The following is a 21,897-nucleotide window of genomic DNA, read 5'->3' as shown; positions in this document are numbered from 1 at the left end:
ATTATTATTATTATTACTATCATTAGCCTGGGGCTGTGGCGCAGGCGGGAGAGCAAACCAGCTGCAAATAACTGCAATGAATCACTCTGACCAGGAGGTCATGAGTTCGAGGCCCGCTCGGAGCTATGTTTGTTTGTCTTTGTCCTATGTTTAAAAGGCATTGAATGTTTGCCTATATGTGTAATGTGATCCGCCCTGAGTCCCCTTCGGGGTGAGAAGGGTGGAATATAAATGCTGTAAATATATAAATATATATGAGAAGGGCGGAATATAAATGCTGTAACCTCCCAACAAAGTATTCCCATCATCAAAGTCTGGCAAATCCTCTGTTTTCTCAGGGCCACAGACAGTAGAAGCACATAAAATATCGCAAACAACACCACTCTGAAAACAAGGGAATTCCAGACAGGAAACAATCAGGGCCAGCTAACACCTCCCAACAAAACATTCACTCAGGGAGGAAGCAGCCAGGCTTTAAAGCTGCAAGGCCATTACATCCTAAACATTTTTCCTAATTGCAGCATTCATACTTACCTCCAACAGACAAAAAAAAACAATCAGAAATATTGTATATTCACAACCTTTAGGAAATAATATCCCCTGATGGCGCAGCGTGTTAAAGCACTGAGCTGCTGAACTTCTGGACCGAAAGGTTTGAATTGGAGGAGCAGAAAGAGCCCCCACTGTTAGCCCCAGCTTCTGCCAACCCAGAAGTTCGAAAACATGCAAATGTGAGTGCATCAATAGGTACTGCTCCGGTGGGAAGGTAACGCCGCTCCATGCAGTCATCCCACATGACCTTGGAGGTGTCTACGGACAACGCCGGCTCTTCGGCTTAGAAATGGAGATGAGCACCAACCCCCAGAGTCAGACATGACTGGACTTAACGTCAGGGGAAAACCTTGACCCTTTACCTTAACTACCACCAATTCCTCAATACTTTATTTCCCATACCACCATGCTTCGCCACAGCAATGCGTGGCCGGGCACAGCTAGTCCTTTATAAAAGGCAAGATATTTCAAGCAGGGAAAAGCATCTTTTCACTGTGCTTGGGACCTTTTCTTGCTGTACTGGAGCATTCATGTGTGTAACCATGAAATGATTTATCTCAAAAACTCTTTGACTTTCAAACTATATGTCGTTTCTCGCACGTTAAATACCCAAATAAGGTATTTTAACTGTTATTCTTACTGACAATAATTAATTAAACTTGGCATGTTTAATTTCCATCAATTTTGTAATGTACAATGTTTTTCTAAAATGCACAGTTTGGGTCAGTAATCTGGTTTTATTGGTCTGATATAGAACTGATAAACCCTAGTGTCTTCCTAAACTCACATGCTCCTTCCTCCTGTTCCAATGCAACTTCAGGGAGTTTGAAAATGTTTGCTTCTAATTGAGATTAACTACAGTTTGTCATGTTGTCTAACTTCAGGCAATTGTCGCTAATCTTAACTCTGTTCTGTTGAAAAAAGGCAACTTGAAGACATAATTTATGAAGGAGGCTTGTTTCAAGTAGCCACAATTAACATAAACCAGAAACTAGATTGGATGGCACACTGAAGTAGAAACTTCTAATCTCATGTTCATGTATGAAGAGAAGAGGATTGGAAGGGGGGCAGTGTATGACCTTATGTAGAAACTGATCTTATTTTTGTCATTCCAAAATGTGGTTCAAAATTGTGCTCAAACACATCTGGTGTACTTGTATGTCTCAAGGGTTTGGCACTTAAATATGTGTTTAGGTTTTAAAATACCTTTTACAATTCTCTACTCTTATTGGTTTCAGCCAAACTCAGAGAGGAATCTAGCAGATGTGCCTTAACAAATAATTTATTGATACCAAAGGGTAATAAATTGTACCCTAAATAACTTTAACTGATTTTAGTGTCTTTTGACAATTAAGAGTGTCTTGGTTCCTATTATGTATTCATCAAGTTTTCCACACACAGGTGAAACATGGATATTCCAAGAGAGTGTGGTGTATGCTAGTGGGGAAAACTTTATATTATTTCCGCAGCCAAGAAGACAAGGTATGTCTTTTAAAACTCTTGAGGTATTTTATTTTGTAATTACGTGGTCAGAAATGGGGAAAAGGACTTCTAATCTGCATGTATCATTATACATTTCCCCAAGATATTAAGGCAATAACATATATACATTATATCAGCCTTCCACAATCTCTTCCCTTACAATTTCCACTAGCACCAGTGTTGTCTGTAGTCAGGGATAATACATGTGGTCGTTCCAAGCACTGAGAAGTCACCACAAATTGGGGAGAGCCAGTGTCATGTGGTACATATTTGGTTGGAATGGGATTTGGGAGACTTTTCTATATTCCCCATTTCCCATTAAGCGCTTTTGGTTTTTTGAACCAGTTATTTTTATTTGGCTTTATGTACAGCACAGAGTTATGAGGATCAAATATAAATGAGAAGAGCCTTGAGGTAAGGAAATATATACAAGTAATACATAATTCTATCTTATCTATATATATAAAAGAGTGATGGCATCAGGGCAGCGGACAAAACAACAAAACTACAGGCCTCCCAACCTCGAAATTTGACAACACAACCCATCATTCACGGCTCTAGGTTGATACAACAAAAAGAAAAGAAAAATAAAGTCCTAATTACAGGGAGAGGAATAATAGTTTTTATCCAATTGCTGCCAGTTAGAAGGCTAATCTCCGCCCACTTGGTCTCCTAGCAACCGACTCAGCCCAGGGGACAGGCACAGTTAGGCCTCACTTAGGCCTCTTCCACAGATTATCAGATTTTAACTGGATTATATGGCAGTGTAGACTCAAGGCCCTTCCACACAGCTATATAACCCATTTAGAATCCTATATTATCTGCTTTGAACTGGATTATTTTGACTCCACACTGCTATATAATCCACTTCAGTGTGCATACCAAACATAAAGACTACCATACAACAGACATTCAATACCACCACTACCTCAACAATTTCTCATCAACACCACCAGACAACGCCACAGCAACGCGTGGCTGGGCACAGCTAGTATATATATAATACAGTGCTTTCAGCATAGGTAAAAAATGCATCAGCCTTTCATGATCGGAAATCAAGCTTGTGGTAGAAGTACAGCTGATGTTGGGGAGTAGCCACTTATATCCCTCTCATTCAGTTGTAACGTCTGATAAAACAAGATGAGACTTCACACTAAAATTTCATTGCATTGACTAAAATTGAACACAGAGTATGATAGCAATCACATATATTTTATTTTGTCACCTTCATCACTATTTTGGAGGTGGCCATGTGGCTCTTATTACCTAGTTCTGCTATCATTTTTCATTGCTTGAAGCAACCCAGTGTTACATTCATTAAACATAGTTCAAATACAATGTAAGAATTTTAGCTGTGGGCAACTGAGAGATGTTATTCCCATTCAGCTTGTGAAAGAGATTAACAGTTGTTGATCCTGTTCCATATGTTAAAATAAGATGATCATCCCTCTTTGAATATTAATTTCATTTATTTGGCTTGAGAGAGGAATTTAGACAGTTAACTGTATTTAAAAAAATTTTTTTTAATACAGCCAGCTGCCTAAATTCATTCTTCACACCAAATCAATGTAACTAAATTTCAAAATTGTCAGCTTTTCTATGTGTTTCATCTTTGATCTTATTTAATATCTTTACCTATAGTTTCCTTTGGGTCAGATAAAACTTTGGGAGGCTAAAGTTGAAGAAGTTGACCGGTCATGCGACTCAGATGAAGATTATGAAGCCAGTGGCCGTAGTTTGTTATCAACACATTACACCATTGTGACCCATCCTAAAGAACAAGGCCCCACTTATCTGCTTATAGGATCCAAGCACGAGAAGGTAGGGGGCTCTTTATGCTTTTGCAACACTAGACAAATGTGATAATTTGCTTGCAGTAAACTGAAAGGAAAACTGAATGGCAAAGGGCTTATTTGGAGAACTAGTTACAGCGAATGTCCCTTTCCTCTAGCATGGAAAGGGACGTTATTAAGATTCCTTTTGTTTAGAAGTAATTAACTTACATCTATATGTGTAATTTTTGATTAAGCTCGGATTTTCCTGTTAATAAAAGTTAGAATGAAATTATCATGTTTTATTTTCAAGGATACTTGGCTCTATCACCTGACAGTTGCTGCTGGGAGCACAAATATAAATGTTGGGACAGAGTTTGAGCAGCTTGTCTGCAAACTGTTAAACATTGAAGGGGACTCTAGTAAGTCAATATCTTTTATTGCAACCTACAGCATCCTGTTTATATGAGCATTTGATTGCCAAAACTGGGAATATATTTACAATATAATTGGCCCTTACGTTTTTCGATGTTATGATGATGGGATAGAAAACCTGTTTCTCAGATTTGCATATAATACCCAAGTTAGGTAGTTAAGATTTCAGGAGAGGCCCTGAAATCTTAAGGAGAGGCCCTTCTGTGGATCCCACCTCCATCTCAAGCTCAGTTGGTGGAAACAAGAAAACGGGCCTTCTCAATAGCTGCCCCTCAAACTCAGGAACTCCCTGCCCAGGGAAGCCAGAATGGCCCCCTCCCTGCTGGCCTTCTGGCAGCAGGCAAAAACCTTTTTATTCAGGCAGGCTTTTAAAGAAGAAGGGTTTTAAGGTCAAGTCATGTTGCTATGATTTTTAGCTTTGATTATGTTTTAATAGATTTTAATTGAATGTTTAATACCATTTATATTTAATTCTATTTTAATGTTTGTATATTTTTAGGTTTTAAATTGTATTGAAATGTTTTTTAATGTAAACCACTTTGAGTCTTTTTGTGGAGAGAAAAAGGGGGGTATAAATAAACGTAATAATAATAATAATAATAATAATAATAATAATAATAATAATATCAGAATTTAAAATAGCCTTGTTAGATCAGAGAGTGGATCCAAAAATGAATTTTAGTGATGATAAATGTAAGGTATGACGTTTGGGCAAGTAGAATGAAATTAACAAGTATAAGATGACTTTTGGCTTGAAAGAACTGTATGAGGTACATATGAAAAGGAACTAGAGATTCTGGATCATCCACAAGCTGAACATGTCAAGGACAGAACGCCACCAGATAAAGTTCAACACAGTTTATTAAAGTTACAGAACAAAAAAGTGCCCGTATGGAACAAAGGACTAGGCAAACACTTGCCTTCAGTGTAAAAATACACAAAAAAGACTCCGCTGATACAAAAAGCGGCACAAAAGATAAACCGGATTAAACAGGAGTTTAATCCGGGTTAAACAGAAAATGCTTACTTCAGCCTGGCAAATAGAACAAACAAAAGCTGATAAACAAAGGTTCAAAGAAACATAAAAAGTTAGCAGCAGATTCCTCTCTGCTACTTTGAAGCTGCCAATGAGTAACTCCTTCGTGCAACAAACAGAATCCGGATCCAAGTGCTTCAATCAGGACAGCAACGGTCAGCAGGGTCCCAGTCCGGTCCGAGGTCGAAAGCCAGGTACAGATGTCTTTGGTTCACCGATTCCACCGAAAGCCACAGAAGGGGTAGTCCGAGGTCGTAGTCAGTCAGTCAGTCCAACGTCAGTCCAGAATAGGCAATTAATGTCCGTCAAGAAGACGACGGAGGTCCAAGCTAATAAGATTAAACACAGGTTGCACAACAAAAGCCCACACAGTTCCTCCCGCCGTCTATGCCCAGTGTCCTTGGTAACTTACGTATTCAGCAAACGAAACACACCCGTCTTCAGGAAATTCCCAACAAGAGCCCAAGCGTTCGTCCAGATTACCTTGCCCAACGCAATTAGCCCTGGATTCAAGACCCCATTTTATGCCAGTTTACAACTCCTCATCGCTATCAGCTGTTACCCTAATTCCAGGTGCCTCATCATCATCATCCTCATCAGAGCTAAAACATCTTTGACTATGCCCCACAGCATCCCCAGCTGTGGATCCCGACCCATCCCTCCAACTCGTCCACGGGTCCGATCCTGCAACCCGCCAGTCGCTTCCCATGCTATCATTACCAGGAACACCCAAATCCTCCCTCACATGAGTCCATTCCATGTCATCCTCCTCTGAGCTAACCACCTCTTCCTCCATTCTCTCGGTAAAACCCTCAAAGGAGTCTTCGTCAGATGGTTCTGCAAATAAGTCCCGCAGCCGTTTCCTCTCTCGCTCCTCAAGAGAGTCTGACTCTCGAGGAGTCTTACGACCACGTCTCCCAGTATTGGAGCCATAAGGCTCAACCATAACAGAACATGAATCAACAGTGTGATGTGGCAGCCACAAAAGCCAATGCAATTCTAGCTAGTATGAACTCTAATATGGTATCCTAATCAAAAGAATCATAGAATTGTTGAATTTCATAGTAGGAAGAGATCACAATGGCCATCTAGTATATTCCTGTAATGCAGGAATATACATTCGACAATATTTGCAGATTAACTTCTGGGAATTTTGATTATTCACAGAATTCAAGGAATCTCTAGATACTAAAGCATAACTCTATGGCCAACTTCTGGAGGAAGTTGACCATGTAGTTGCACTGGATGACCTATAGATTCCTAGAGAGATGTTCTCCCTGATAAAAAAAATAACAACAAAAAAGGTTTTAAAATGTTTTTAAAAATTCAGTTTTACCATTTTTACAAGGGGCTATGCCCCTAACCCCAGTTGTATGGCTTTCTTTAACGATAGTTGGATTCTTCTGTTTAAAGTACTCCAATGGAGAGTTCACTACTGTCAGAGGCAATGCATTCCAGTGTTCAAGCTATAGATATTTTTCCCAATAGCCAAAATAAGATGGTCAGAGGTCTGAAAACCATATCACCGAGAAGTGGTATTTTGACCATTTTTAAATATCTGAAATAATGTCAAAGATAGGAAGGTGGTTGCTCTAAAAAGATTGTAACAGGCTAATCATGCTATTTCTACTGTTTCACATGATTGACTCTTTTTTTCCTTCCCCTTCAGCTTCTCAAATCTGGAGACATCCAACTCTCTGTCACAGCAAAGATGGGATTACTTCTCCTCTTACAACTCTTCCCTCAGAGGCTTTGCAAACAGAAGCTATAAAATTATTTAAGGCAAATATTTGGTACCTTTTTCTTTATTAACTTATTGCATGGAATGATGACATATTTTGTTTGAAATTATGTAAAGTGCATATTACAGTAGGTAGAGTCTTGCCTATATCTTTTCACAAGTAGGTTCCTAGACCTGAGGTGACACTTCTTAGGTAAGTTGTTATAAAATTGTATATTTGTTCAATCGTGGAAATTATGAAAGTAAGGTCCGTTTTTCTATATTTTGCAACAACAACAGTAATAGGGTTGTTGTATGTCTTTCGGGCTGTGTGGCCATGTTCCAGAAGTATTCTCTCCTGACGTTTCGCCCACATCTATGGCAGGCATCCTCAGAGGTTGTGAGGTATGGATAAATTAAGTAAGGAAAGGAAAGAATATATATCTGTGTATAGTCCAAGGTGTGGCAAGAGTTCTTTGTCACTGGGAGCCAGCATTAATGTTTCAGTTAATCACCCTAATTGGCACTGGAAATGTTTTGTCCCTTGCCTGGGGGCATCCTTTGTTCAGTCAAGTCCTTATTGTGTTGGTTCCCATCTACTGTTTTGATTTTGAAGTTTTGTAATACTGGTAGCCAGATTTTGTTCATTTTCATGGTTTCTTCCTTTCTGTTGTCCACATGCTTGTGGATTTCAATGGCAACAGTAATAACAACAACAGTAATAAATAATAATAATTGCATTTGTTACCTGCCTTTCCTCAGTACTCAAGGTGGGATACGACATGTTTAAAACACAAAGATAAAAGATAATACTATTAAAATGCATATAATAACATACACAGAACAAAGATTGACAAAATACTAATACAATGTCTAGTTAAAACTCACAGTTTAAAATTGACTGGTTAGGTCTCTTGATGTAGATAGGAAGTATAAACATACTAAATTGGTGTTCTCCATGGTTTTCCTGCGGAGAATAGATGTCATCAGAGTAAAAATAGCACATTAGTTGAAATTTTCTAGAATGTAAAGCCCAACTCACCTTAAAATTATTGCAGGTGACATATTCAAAAGCTCTTCTGGACCTATAACGGCACCAAAAACATAGTGAAATATCACCAGGCCGTGTGTGTAATTTACAGTAAAAAATACAAAACAAAACGAACTCAAAAAGATTTGAAATCAAGAGCAGAGGATGAGCCTCTCTGAGGGCTACAGAGAACTAATGCAGACGTCAGCCTGTGGTAATTGTCCATCCTTACCCTGAAGGGCCTCTGTTGGTCAGAGTAGACAATTCTCGTCCCAAGAGTAAAAGGATTGAGTCTTAGAAATATAAACATTTACTATTTGCAGTTTAAGTTGTTATGCCTTCCCTCTAAAATAAAATCATTGAAACTTAAAATGCAAGGCTCACTTTAAAATTTGTTCTATTTTTAGACTTGCCAGCTGTTTATAAATGCTGCAGTGGACTCTCCTGCCATTGACTACCATGTGTCCTTAGCTCAAAGTGCTTTACAAGTGTGCCTCACACATCCAGAGCTGCAGAATGAAATCTGTTGTCAATTGGTTAAGCAGACAAGACGAAGGCAGCCGCCTAATCAGATAGGACCAATTCAGGTACTGTGAACTTTTCAACAAAATATCTGTTTTTTTAACATTGTTATTTGTGAAAAATAATTAAAAACATCATTGCAACTAGAAAAAAACCAAAAAGGAATAAAACATTTTTTGCAGAATATCTGTTGCTCTCATATTTTGATACTAATGTTATGACAACTTATGCTCCTATCTTACTACTAGTATAGGCAGTGAGAAACCAGAAGAGAAGAAAGATATTGGATAAAATTAAGTGCCAGAAGAGCAAAAACACCAATTTGCATAGTAAAATGGCATCACCCAAGCTAAGGGTTACTCATCTTGCAATGTGGAAAAGAAAATTTTAAAATGCAAAGAAAATCATTTAGATCTACACATATTCAGGAAACCAAAAAAAGGAGGATATAAAACTTCAAAGTGAAGCTCAGAATAATTTTGTTTTTTAATCTTGTGAAGTAGCATGCCCATTGTCTTTTATATGTCACAATTTTCGTCCAAGAGATTGACAGTATTGCATTTACTGAATATTAAAATAATGATTTTATATTAAAGTATTTATTTTAACTTTTTTCATCAGACTTGAATTCCTAACTACTTAGTTTGCATTATGATCACAATCCTGTTTATATTGCAGATTCTTTGCTTCTGAAGAAAGCTTCTGGCAATGACGCTGCTTTTTTTCCTTCTACAGGCCTGGCAGCTTTTAGCGCTCTGCGTTGGACTCTTTCTTCCACAGCATCCCTTCCTTTGGCTCATCAAACTTCACTTGAAGAAAAATGCAGATTCCAGGTATTGTTTATGGTGGATAAGTTCTACATTAGTTTCTGTAACTAACCAGTAGTGTTTAATTATCTTCAGAAAGCTTTTAAAAACAACAGTCTGAAACTTTTAGAGTAAGATATGCCATGTAGAACTATGGGTTTTATTGAAGTTTTTTAGTCAAACTCATTCTTATTTCTTTCAGCCTCTTCCTTCTGAATGCCAACAGACTCTCGTCCATATTTTTCATTAGGGTACACTCCCTTCAGCTTTCCCATTTCTCCTTTCCTGTCACAATTCTACACAAACAACAAGCAAAAGTAAAAACCATGCTGCAAAATATTTTTTTATATCCAGTAAAATGCATTCATCTCTAGCCACTGCTATGGAGTCTGCGATTCAACTCTGATTCCCAACATCACAGATGTGAAGAAATGTGCAGAATAATTATGAAATGAATTAAAGAGAAATGTATTATATGTTAAGTAAAATGTAGCAATTCCTACTTTACAGAAACATTACATCATTATGTCTCGTTATATGCTCACAGGACTGAATTTGGAAAATATGCTATTTACTGCCAGCGATGTGTAGAAAGAACCCAGCGGAATGGTGACAGAGAAGCCAGACCTTCTAGAATGGAAATTCTTTCCACACTTCTAAGAAATCCCTACCATCATTCATTACCCTTTAGTGTTCCTGTGCATTTCATGAATGGCATATACCAGGTAGGTATTAAGTATAAAAATGGATGATGATATAATGTTAAGGGGAGCAAATAAAATCACCCTCTTGATGGATTGTCAGCTTGTCATGGTGAGGGGGTTGTGTGCCAGTGCACCTGCAGGCGAAGCTGTTGGAGTCATGTGCCCCCAGGGGGGTCTCCCAGGGCAACAAAGTCATGGGAGGAACCAGACCAAGCACAATCTGAAGTCCTCAATGGCAGAGCAGGCGAACAATAACTTTATACATGTTACAATGTCTGTGAAGATGGAAAAAGACTGTAACAGATGAGGGGTCACAGATTGTCGGGTTAACCACACACCACTTTCCGTGAAGACTGTGTGTTGCTCGGTTCTGCACTGATCTCCGCACATAGAACAAATTCACCCACAAGTGTCTTCCAAGAAAGAGAAAAAACAACAACAAAAGTCCCATGGCAATCAGCGAGTGGTGACAAGGGCAGGACTGTGAAACCTGGAAGCTCCTAGCCACAGACTGGCACATGCCTGATGGATATTCAGTCATCCTACCTCAAGGTTTGAGGCAGTTGAGCAGTCCGGCAGCTGTATCCATGACTGAGCAGCCGTATTTAGGATCCATTCTGCTCACTCATACAGGGAGTGGGGTAGAAAAAGGTCCCCTAAACATAGTCTGCCTCTCATACTTATCCTTGACTTTGCTGCCGCATCCAGAGGGGTCACCATCTGCGGTCAAAAAAGACAAATGAATTTTGGAATATGAAACATATGGACAGGACACTTGGATAACACAGACAAGGAATTCCCTGAACACAGTACTGCTATTATTACAAGGGAACTGAGGCACTTTAACACTGATACAGCAGCGCTACAAGAGATCCAGAGAGCAGGAGAGGGACAGCTGAAGGAAGAAAAAGGAGACTAGACCTTCTTCTGCAAGGGACTGCCTGAACAAGAACTAAGGATACACTGAGTCAGCTTTGCTGTCAGAATCAGCCTGGTTAAGCATCTGTCTGAAACATCTATCGGTATTAATGAACAACTCTCAACCCTCCGAATTAATCTTGCCCCAAACCAGCAGGCACCTATCATAAGTGCCTATGCACAAACACTAGATGCTGAAAAATTAAGAAAAAAATAACTGTTAGCTGGATACCAACCTATTGAAGATATCTAAAGAGGACAAAATCATTCTCCTGGGTGATTTTAATGTAAGAGTTGGGTGAGATTTCGATGTGTGGCCAAGAACTATAGGGAAATATGGGGTTAGAAACAGTAACTCACCAAATGTGCAGAACACAACCTTGTCGTCACCAACACACTCTTCTGCAAAAAAAACCCCCAAGTTTAAGACATCATGGAAACACCCTTAGTCAAAGCATTGGCACCTCTTGGGCTATGTAATTATATGTGCCAGAGTCCACCGCAATGTACTTTTCACAAGAGCCATAACAGGCGCTGGTGACTGCTGGACAGACTACTAATTTAATCCACAATGGTCATCAAGATTGTCCCAAACACAGACTCCAATGAAGAAAGATAAGATGAAAAATGAACACCCTAGCCCTTCAAGAGCCTTTTAAATGAACCTTTCTCCAAACAACACTCAAGGATCATTTACCCAAAGAACACCTTGACCATGCTGAGAAACATTAGAATAAACTTCACTTCACTTCACTTCACTTTATTTCTTAATTAGTCGCTCTCCACCAGAGTGCTCCGAGTGACTTACAATTTAAAATATCCTTCCACAATATAAAAACATTCAACAGTGACTATTTGGCAAATTAGATCTGATTTACTTTAATGCACAACCAAACAGCCAAGTCATGAGCGCTTTTACAAAACTAATGACCTCTGTCATTGCATCATGTGAAGAAACCACTGAATATCAAGAAACATCAAGACCAGTTTGATGAAAATGATAATGAGATCCAACAATTAATTGATAAGGAAAAAAAGCCTTCCGAATATGGCAGAGATACCAACTGTGCCACTAAGAAAAAGATCTACACTAGTGCAAAAGCTGAAGTCCAAAGAAGGACCAGAGAACTTAAGAACATCTGGTTGACAAAAAAGGCTCAAGAAATCCCAACACTTCACAGATGTCCATGATGCACGGTGATTCTTTAACACCACAGAGATCATCTATGGCCCAAATCATGGCATACACCCTCCATGCTCATCAGATGGAAAAATCTTCTAAAGGACAAAAAATCAATTACACTATACTGAAAACAGGACTACCATAACCTCCTTAACCGCAGCCCCAACGTGGCTGAAGAGGTCCTCTCGCAAATCCTGCAACAACAAACCAGGGATGAGGTTGCTGCTAGTTTGGAGGAAGATGGCAAACTGTTTAACCTCAGCCTGTCAGAAAACCCACAGAAACAGACTCAGTAATGTTGGATGCTGTAAGAATATCCTTTTAATCTGGGTTTATGTACACAATTGTATTTTCGACATGAGGGTTGCTCCCCCAAACGGCAACACTCAAATTTTGAGACGGCTCATTTCAAATCTTTGTTCATTTGTTTGGCTGTAGGTTGTTGGGTTTGATGCTTCCACCACAGTGGAAGAATTTCTGAATACGCTTAATCAGGATACAGGAATGAGGAAACCAGCAGAATCAGGTTTTGCTTTGTTTACCGATGATCCTTCAGGCAAAGATGTGGAACACTGTCTCCAAGGAAATATCAAGGTGACCGGTCCCTTTAATTAGCTCTTTTTTCCATTGGGGGAGGGGTGTGGAATTGAAATGTTTTCTTTGTTTCTCTATTTTGCAAGGAGGGGCTTGGGGATCATGTAAGGCAGCTAAAATTCATTAAATATACAATAAAATTTGGAATAGATGTATGTGAAGTATATGCCATAACATTAGTATAAGATTTATGTCATAATTTGGACATAACTGTGATCAATTACCTTTTTTAAAAGTTACCTTACGAATTATTGATACATAATGGCAGTGATGTGAGTTTCTTGTGATTTCACATGTTATTGCCAAATGGGAAGTTCGACCCAATGGACCTCCCGCATAGGAAGACACAGTGATGATGTCCCCATTTTTCATGTGTTAGCAAAAATTCACAAGGTCTGACCTTCCATTACACAGGCTACAGAATATTTTATGCAGAATATTTATCAGGGGTAACTGCACGCTTATGATGTTATATCCCCTCACTAATTTTAGTGACATTTTCAGGCAAGTGTTCCTAGACTTCCTTTCATAGCCATATCTATGCCTATATGCTTTATACCATGTCACTGGGTGGTAATAAGGTTTATTCCAAAGTCAATTTGTATAGATTTACACCCTTTCACTTATTTATAGCTATTAAATCAATTAAAATGAGTGCAGATTTTCTTCTTGCATATTTTGGAGTAAATGTGTTCTGCCTCATGGTTTTCCTTGTAGATCTGTGACATTATTTCTAGATGGGAACAGGCATCCAAAGAACAGCATCCTGGGAAATGTGAAGGGACAAGGACTGTAAGGCTTACTTACAAGAACAGGTATATAGTACTACACTCAATTATAATCAGTGATCAGAACTCTATACAGTTAATGATCAGAACAGGCAACATGGGAATTAAAAATAATTAAGAAGATAGTAAAAAGGAGCCCCTGATGGGGCAGTGGGATAAACTGCTGAGCTGCTGAACTTGCTGGCCAAAAGGTTGGTGGTTCGAATCCGGAGAGCGGAGTGAGCTCCTGCTGTTAGCCCCAGCTTCTGCCAACCTAGCAGTTCAAAAACATGCAAATGTGAGTAGATCAATAGGTACCGCTCCAGCGGGAAGGTAATGGCGCTCCATGCAGTCATGCCGGCCACATGACCTTGGAGGCGTCTACGGACAACGCCAGTTCTTCAGTTTAGAAATTGAGATGAGCACCAACCCCCAGAGTCGGACTCGACTAGACTTAATGTCAAGGGGAAATCTTTACCTTTACATTTTAAAGAAGATAGCAGAGTAGATATAAGGACATCTTCTGTGCTTTTCCATCACAATTTAGTAACCTCACATTTGGAGTTAAGGAGAAAGTTAGATTTGATTCTTGACATTTCTCTTTTGAGAAATCAAGCTATGGGCTCAGTATGTTAATATCAGCATTTCCCATAGCTATTCCACCTTTTTCATCTGCAATACATTGTATAGATATGTAGAATGAAGAAAATACGAAATTAAATCTTGGTTTGATTGAATAGTCTTTCAAAAAGCATTTATTTTATTTCAATTGGCATAACTTCCCACTGGCCAGTTATTAGTTTAGAAGGATTAGGGTTAGTTTTGAAGTAGCACATTTTCTCATTCTTACTAGAACTGCGTTTTTACAGATATCTTTTTAAAGTGTGTTATTTTGGTTTTATAGGCTTTATTTTTCGATGCAAATTCGTGGAGAGACTGAAAGAGAAAAGTTGCTATTAATGTATCAAACAAATGATCAAATTGTAAATGGTCTTTTCCCTGTAAACAAAGATCTGGCACTAGAACTGGCAGCACTTCTGGCACAGGTAATTCGTTTTTATTACTTTCTTTCATAAGCGTGTATGTTCAGCAACAAGGTTCATATACAGCTGTAGCTCAGTACACACATTATTATTTTATTTATACACCGGATTATCTCTCCTGAAGGAAACTAATTAGATGTATTCCTGTGTATTTCTTCTTCAGTAGAAACTTTAGCACCAGATGTAAACATCTTGAGTTCCTATGAGGAGACAGGTGGGATATAAATAAAGCTTAATAATAATAACAACAACAACAACAACATAGAAGTAACATGGAAAGAATAGGGAACATTGCAGGAAAACAAATTCCATCTAAACATTAGGAAGAGCTTTCTGAAGTTCTAAGATCTGTTCAGCAGTGAAATATCCTGCCTTAGAGTGTGGTGGAGTCTTTTCCTCTGGAGGTTTTTTAAGCCAAGGCTAGATAGCCCTCTGTCACGGATGCTTTGATCCTGTGTTCCTGCATTGCAGGGGATTGGACTGGATGATCATTATGGTCTCTTCCAACGCTGTGATTCTATGGTTTCATAGGCCACTAAAACAACAGTTCAACGTGTTTCAGCAACCTTTCTATTCAAAACTAATGTTTTGCACATGTGAAATGGAACAACCAGGTCAACTGAGCCCTACATAAGTAAATGAAAACATTTTGAATTTTCTTGGATTCCCTTGAAAGTTTATTTTGGAGTGCATTTCAGGTTGGTCTGTCACATGTTCAGCTTATGGTCTACTAAGGCTCCTGGATCCCTTTCACATGTACTGTTTTCCCTTCTCTCCTTACAGATTGCGCTGGGGTACAACAGGTTTAAAACAGAGAGATATAACACTATTAAAATACATAGAACTATAAACACACAAGACCACATCAATAAAATGCAGTTTGAAATTCACATTTAGAATTGACTCGGTAGACCTGTTGGATAAGATAGGTCTCTAGTTGCACCTTGAATTCTGACAGCTGATTTAATGTTTTTAAATTTAGTAGGTTTTAAATGTGCACAATTAATGTGATTATTGTGTCAAAACGTAAGCTGTTAAAAATTAAACAACTCACTAACTCTTGACTTGATTTATAATATTAATCTGTATTGAATAAATGTATTTCACTGGAGAGAATTTTTACAAGTTGTTGATATGAATATTTCCATTTAAAAAATAATTTTCTTCTCTCTCCACTAGGTGGAGATTGGGGACTTTGAAAGGCCTTTTTCAACTCCAGCAGGACAAATGACTTCTCCATCAAAATCAAATCAAACTTTAAAACAAGTGATGGAGAAGTTTTACCCAAAAAGATATAGAGATGGCTGTTCAGAAGAACAATTAAGGTATGATTAATTTATCGATATTTTACGTAGAAAAAACACTAAAAATTACATTTAGTATTGTGATGATTAGATTACTTGCATAGAGAACAAACATGGTGGATTACTCTTTTTTCAGTCACTTAATTAATTAACTTTAAACTCTTTATTGTATGGGTAGAAAATATACAGATAATACAAAATATTTAGGCATTCCCTGCCAAAATACGAATGTTTAAAGAAATGCAGTGATATATCAGATAGCAGATAAAAAATTTGGGAGGACAGAGAACAAGAAAAGTGTGCTAATCTAATGTGGCTTATTTTTATTCCATCTCCTAATTATATTTTATAGGCCAAGCAAGAAAAAGAGTAAGATATCTCATTGATTCCTATGCTTAATCCCATATTATTATAACTGTTTGGATTATTCCATGACTCTGTTCATATCTTTTTGCTTCATGTATATAATAGACAGCTTTGTCAGCGGCTGTCAACAAAATGGATGGCTCTCCGAGGTCACAGTGCTTCAGACTGTGTACGCATTTATTTGGCTGTTGCCCGAAAATGGCCTTTCTTCGGTGCTAAATTGTTTGCAGCAAAAGTAAGAATATACCTTAACGTTTGGCATTTGTTTATTTGTTTATTTCAAATTAAATATCAAACAGCATGGTGCTTACAAGATTAATTTCTAATTAATTGTTATAGAACTATACAGTATAGGTAAAGGTTTCCCTTTAAGTATAGTTTGAATCTGACCCTGGGGGTTGGTGCTCATCTCCATTTCTAAGCCAAAGAGCCAGGGTTGTCCATATACATCTCCAAGGTCATGTGACTGACTTGACTGCATGGAGCGCTATTACCTTCCCGCCAAAGTGGTACCTATTGATCTACTCACACTTGCATGTTTTCGAACTGCCAGGTTGGCAGAAGATGGGGCTGACAGTGGGAACTCACCCTGTCCGTGGATTCAAACTGCCAACCTTCCAGTCAGCAAGTTCAGCAGCGTCCCCACAGAACTCCTTATGTTATGACAAACAACTAATAAATTGAATAGTTGTTTATTTCCTATCCAGTTTTACAATTGCAGATAACTTTGCATAACTTCTTCCTAGCCTCTGCCAGTATCAACTTTGGAGAATACTTTGATATGGTTCGCTGTTTTTGAAGATGGCATACATGTCCTTGAATACACCTCAATGGTAAGGGAATAATACATATAGCTTGCTATGTACAGGAAGGAGTAATACTCAATCTTAAGATATGTTATTACAGTCTGTCTCTGTTAATATTAAGAAAAATTGTCACAGGTTAAATGTATCCAACACACCAATGAACTGGTTCAGGTGCTAGCTATTAATAGAAGTGCTTGAATTGTTCTTTTTTTAATTGGTACTAATATGAAAACTATGTTCTAATAAAAAGCTGATGAAAAAATCTGTTCAAAAGCAATGCATATGAAAGCTAGCAGGAATTATGATGAGTTGCTCTTTCTTGCTTTCACGGAACTTCCTTTTCTTCTATCTTTCAAGAAATTAATAACAACGTATTTATACAAGAACTTGATGACCTTTGGAGGCTATCAAGATGATTTCATGCTGGTGGTTAATAATGTGCTCACACAAGAAAAGCCAACCAAAAAACTTTTGTTTACTATGGCCAAACCAAAGGTTAGTATGTTAACTACAACCTGTTTAATAAGCATTTTTGTGATCTTGTATATGTACAAGATCCCAGCTTGAAGGCAATCAGTACTATACAATGTTTTTTATCATGTCAGTACTATACAATGTTTTTTATCATGTCACTTCTGGTGTGAGAGAATTGGCCGTCTTCAGAGACGTTGCCCAGAGGATGCCTGGATGTGTTACTACCCTGCTGGGAGGCTGCTCTCATGTCCCCACGTGGGAAGCTAGAGCTGATAGCTGGGAGCTCACCCTGTCTTGCGGATTCAAACCGCCAACCTGAAAAGCCCTGAAAACATGGCTATGTACCCAGGCTTTTGAAGATTAAATGATAAAGATTTTGAGGGAATGGATTTTAATCATATGTTTTATATCTTTATATTGTTTTAATTGTTTTATTGGATTTTTATTGCTGTTTTAATTATATGTAGGCATCGAATTGTTGCCAGTTTTGTACGCTGCCCTGAGTCCCTTCGGGTGAGAAGGGCGGGATATAAATGTTGGAAATAAATAAATAAATAAACCTTTAGGTCAGCAGTTCAGCTGGCACAAGGGATTTAACCCATTACGCCACCACAGCTCCTTATACTATGCTATTATGCAACCGTACTCTATGGGAGTTACTTCCAGTGAAATATATCTAGGATTAGACTGTGTTTATGTAGGAATTGGTCCTTGTCTATTATCATATGCAGATGGTTTTAAACATCTCTAATTTCTAGATACCCTGTTTTTGTTATAGATTCTTGAGATTACTCTGCTGATTGCCAGCTACATTAACAGCTGCCATCTTCAAAAGGGATATGCCCATCACCTGTCTGCTCCAGCATCACTGTCTCCACAGGCAGGAAGACAAAAAAGTAATATTGGATGTCAACCATTTTTGCTGAAGAATAGGCCAACCAAAGGACCTACTTTGCTATAAAAAGATCAGATACTGTACCTGTGAAAATGTATGCTAGTTTATGTATTTTCAAGTGGCTACACTGGGAAAGAGGAATAATGCTTTGGAAATAAGAATGTCAACACACTCTTTTTCCTCCTTTCCTTGTGATCTATGTCAGTGCCCCTTAATTTATCCACAGAATTAAAATGTCTCAAGAAATATGTGAATAATGAAAAAAAGTGAATTGTGAAAGCTGTCAGATAGCATAATACTCTTGGTGTTTGTGGGTACCGTCGTTATAATCGGATCATTCCACAAAGTATTTCTTTATATATTTGGAACAGTTTCAAGAAGAGAATGAAGCTTCCAGTTGGTTGGTTAGCATCCATGGTAACTTGTTGAATCTAAATAATATACATCGTGTTTATGAACAAAACCTAACCAAGCAAACAAAGGAAAAATCAGACTCTGCTTACTACCGGTTTGCTTCTTTACACATTATTTTACAACATTAATACATGGAAGAGTAACCTCTCTTCCCTCCCCCCAAGTCACAGAGTATTGAAATACCAAATCATGAGATTTCAGCCTCTTTTGACACATACCTAAATTAATGTGAAATGCTTTAATTAAAGTTACACTTAGTGTTTAAGTTCTTAGGTAAAATCTTGGGTTTTTATGTTCATGTTCTTAGAGAGTACCTCATCTTCTTTTTTCCATCTACTCTTCTTGCTTTTTAAATCTAGTCTTTTAGACCTGGGTTTCTTATACTGTGGGTCACAACCCCAAATGGGGTCAGTTTAGTTCAGAGTTTCTCAAACTGTGCTCCTCCAGTTTTGGACTTCTGATCCCACAATTCCTAACAGCTGGAGGAGCAGATTTTGAAAAAAATTGCCTTAGCTCATAATTGGAATCCTACAAAACTTCTCTGAACGCCACCTAGTGGCTGTTTTAGACATTTACAGTGCAGTATTTACGGTGGACTGCAGAATATCTATGTATTTATATTCAAGATAACATTTCCAGTGTGTTCACAATATTATCTTTGATTTGCTGTTCTTTAAGGTGCTACTTGACTCTTCAGTGTCTTTGAAGTATCGCTTTAAAAAATTTTCACAGAATTTTGCATCCATCATGTTTGCTGCTTGTCTCAATGGAGACTAATTGTGGTACACAAATACATTTTTATAGAGCTAGAGTTTATTTTATTTATTTTTACCCTGCCCTTCTCACCTGTAGGGACTCAAGGCGGCTTACAACAGTCGGCAATTTACATTGCCCAGAACACATTCAATAACAATAACAAAATCAATAAACATTACAACAATACCACATCAATTAAAAATTCTATTAAAACATGAATTATAAAATTTTAAAATGCATATGTAGTTAGATTAAATAATGTGATATCACTAATGGTACAGATTTAACTTACTCATTTTAAAGTTGTATCATGCAAAACCTCAATCACACCCTCATCCTGACTCTGTAAAAGAGAACTGCATTATAATTAGCATATTTCTTTTATTCTAAGGCACACATTTCCCCCCTATAAATATCTCTAACAACGAGATGTGTCTTAGAATTGTGGGTGCATATATATATAGCTTTTTTCCTTTTGGTGGTACTGAAATTAGTGTGTGTCTTACAACTGATAGTATTATTGTTATGTTTATGACCTACCTTTTGCCAACCTCAGGACTTAAGGCAGGTTACAAAAACTAAAACAATTACATATTAAATAATAATGTGCAAAAAGTAAAAAACAAACAAACTACCCTATCAACAGAATGAGAATCCCCTTAAAAGCATTATATTAAAAAGAAACAAAAGTTGTTGTTGTGTGCCTTCAAGTTATTTCCTACAAAAACATGGACTTTTCTTGACAAGGTTTGTTCAGAGTGGGGCTTCCATTGCCTTTCTCTGAGATTGAGAGAATGTGAGTTGCCGAAGGCCACACAATGGGTTTCCATGGCTGATTATTCAAACCCATTTCTTCCAGAGTCCTTGTCCAACACTCAAACCACTATAACACACTAACAGTATGGCACACTATTAAATGCCTTTCCCCATAAACAGGCAGGGTTTAAAAGTCTTGTAAAAATAATCTTCACTTGCCAACATAAGGACACCATGGAAGGAATTTCTAGAATGTGAGTTCCAGAGCTAAATCACAGCCATGGAAAAGGCTCTCCTGCATTTCCACATAGGGTGCATTTACAATGCAGTTTGAACCCACTTTAATTGCCAGGCTCAGGGATATGGAACCCTGGAAGTTGTAGTTCTTTAGCCTTTTTGCCAATGATTGCTGGTGCCTCCCCAAACTACAACTCCCAGGATTCCATAGTAATGAGCCATTGCAGTTAAAGTGGTGTCAAACTGCATTCATTCTACAATGTAGATGCACCCCCTGTGAGGGTAGTGGAACAGAAAAGTAATAATCAGAAGACCTCAAAGCCCAAGCAGACTTGTATGAGGGAATATTATCTTTCATATAAGCATGATAAGGACCAGATAAACGGACTTCTATATCACATGGTAGATCAGTATAAACTGGATGCACAACAATAAGGGTATATCTAGACATCCATCCAGATACCTATCTCTACTTCATTATTAGCATGTACATCAACATACAATTGCAATTAGTGATAGATAAATATTTTTTTTTATTTCTACAATTGAATAATCATTTTTATTTCTACAAACAAAAGACTGTGAGATCTGCACCAGTGATGGTTACAGGAAAGCTGTTCACATAAATAATAAATTTTATGTGTAATCCATAAATGTTGAATTCCTGACAAATTAAAATGCCTTGTTTAATAAACCTAATAAATATTTCATGGAAGGAAACTGTTCTTCAAACAAACAAAATAACTATAGAACATTAATTTATGTATAGATTATTTGTATTTATTTTGTGGATATTTACCAAATTTTTGTATATTGTATTTTTATATGACCATTTAGTAAATAAATACGTTATCAAAGAAACATGTGGTGTAACTGCTGATTGAAAAACAACAATCCTGAGATATACAATATTACTTATTTCATTTGTGTTACCCACTCTTTTCTATCCTACACAAATGGTTATTTCTGTATACATATTTTCAAATGTAAACATTAAAATGTGTAACAGCGAAACCATCGCAGAAGTATCACACAATTGAATCAGATATGTCTGCAATCTTCTGGAGTAAATCTTACCGATTTCCAGAAGACTGACCTCTGAAAAGGTATATATATAAGAATTGACTGCTAAGGTTACTATAAAAACATGTAATTAAAGCAATTAGCCATTACTTTACTTGCCTTGGCTTTCTGATGGAATCCTGGGATTTGTAGTTTGGTGAAATACACACAGGCATGGACAAACCTAGCACTCCAGGTATTTTTGACTTCAATTCCCACAATTCCTAAAAACCTACTGAGAATTGTGGGAGTTGAAGTCCAAA

At 37.7% G+C, this 21,897-nt stretch overlaps 1 protein-coding gene across 3 annotated transcripts in view; it reads left to right on the top strand.

Moving 5' to 3' along the window:
• plekhh2 (pleckstrin homology, MyTH4 and FERM domain containing H2) overlaps positions 1–21,433 on the top strand; it is a 62,959-nt gene extending 41,526 nt beyond the window's left edge. For all 3 annotated transcript variants that reach the window (XM_008115711.2, XM_003224042.3, XM_008115712.2), the window contains 15 exons: positions 1,954–2,034; positions 3,676–3,855; positions 4,120–4,228; positions 6,947–7,059; positions 8,435–8,614; positions 9,285–9,382; positions 9,903–10,080; positions 12,599–12,754; positions 13,472–13,569; positions 14,426–14,567; positions 15,744–15,889; positions 16,340–16,469; positions 16,981–17,067; positions 17,398–17,535; positions 18,293–21,433. In XM_008115711.2, coding sequence (XP_008113918.2) covers positions 1,954–2,034; positions 3,676–3,855; positions 4,120–4,228; positions 6,947–7,059; positions 8,435–8,614; positions 9,285–9,382; positions 9,903–10,080; positions 12,599–12,754; positions 13,472–13,569; positions 14,426–14,567; positions 15,744–15,889; positions 16,340–16,469; positions 16,981–17,067; positions 17,398–17,535; positions 18,293–18,475 — 2,019 coding nt within the window. In that variant the 3' untranslated portion in view covers positions 18,476–21,433. The remainder of the gene's footprint in view (positions 1–1,953; positions 2,035–3,675; positions 3,856–4,119; positions 4,229–6,946; positions 7,060–8,434; positions 8,615–9,284; positions 9,383–9,902; positions 10,081–12,598; positions 12,755–13,471; positions 13,570–14,425; positions 14,568–15,743; positions 15,890–16,339; positions 16,470–16,980; positions 17,068–17,397; positions 17,536–18,292) is intronic.
• The last annotated feature ends 464 nt before the right edge of the window (positions 21,434–21,897 follow it).

This window comes from Anolis carolinensis, chromosome 1, assembly GCF_035594765.1.
Source record: "Anolis carolinensis isolate JA03-04 chromosome 1, rAnoCar3.1.pri, whole genome shotgun sequence".
In the NCBI taxonomy this organism is placed as follows: Eukaryota; Metazoa; Chordata; class Lepidosauria; order Squamata; family Dactyloidae; genus Anolis; species Anolis carolinensis.
Note: the sequence above shows the minus strand (reverse complement) of the source record. Positions and strands in the feature narration are given on the sequence as shown.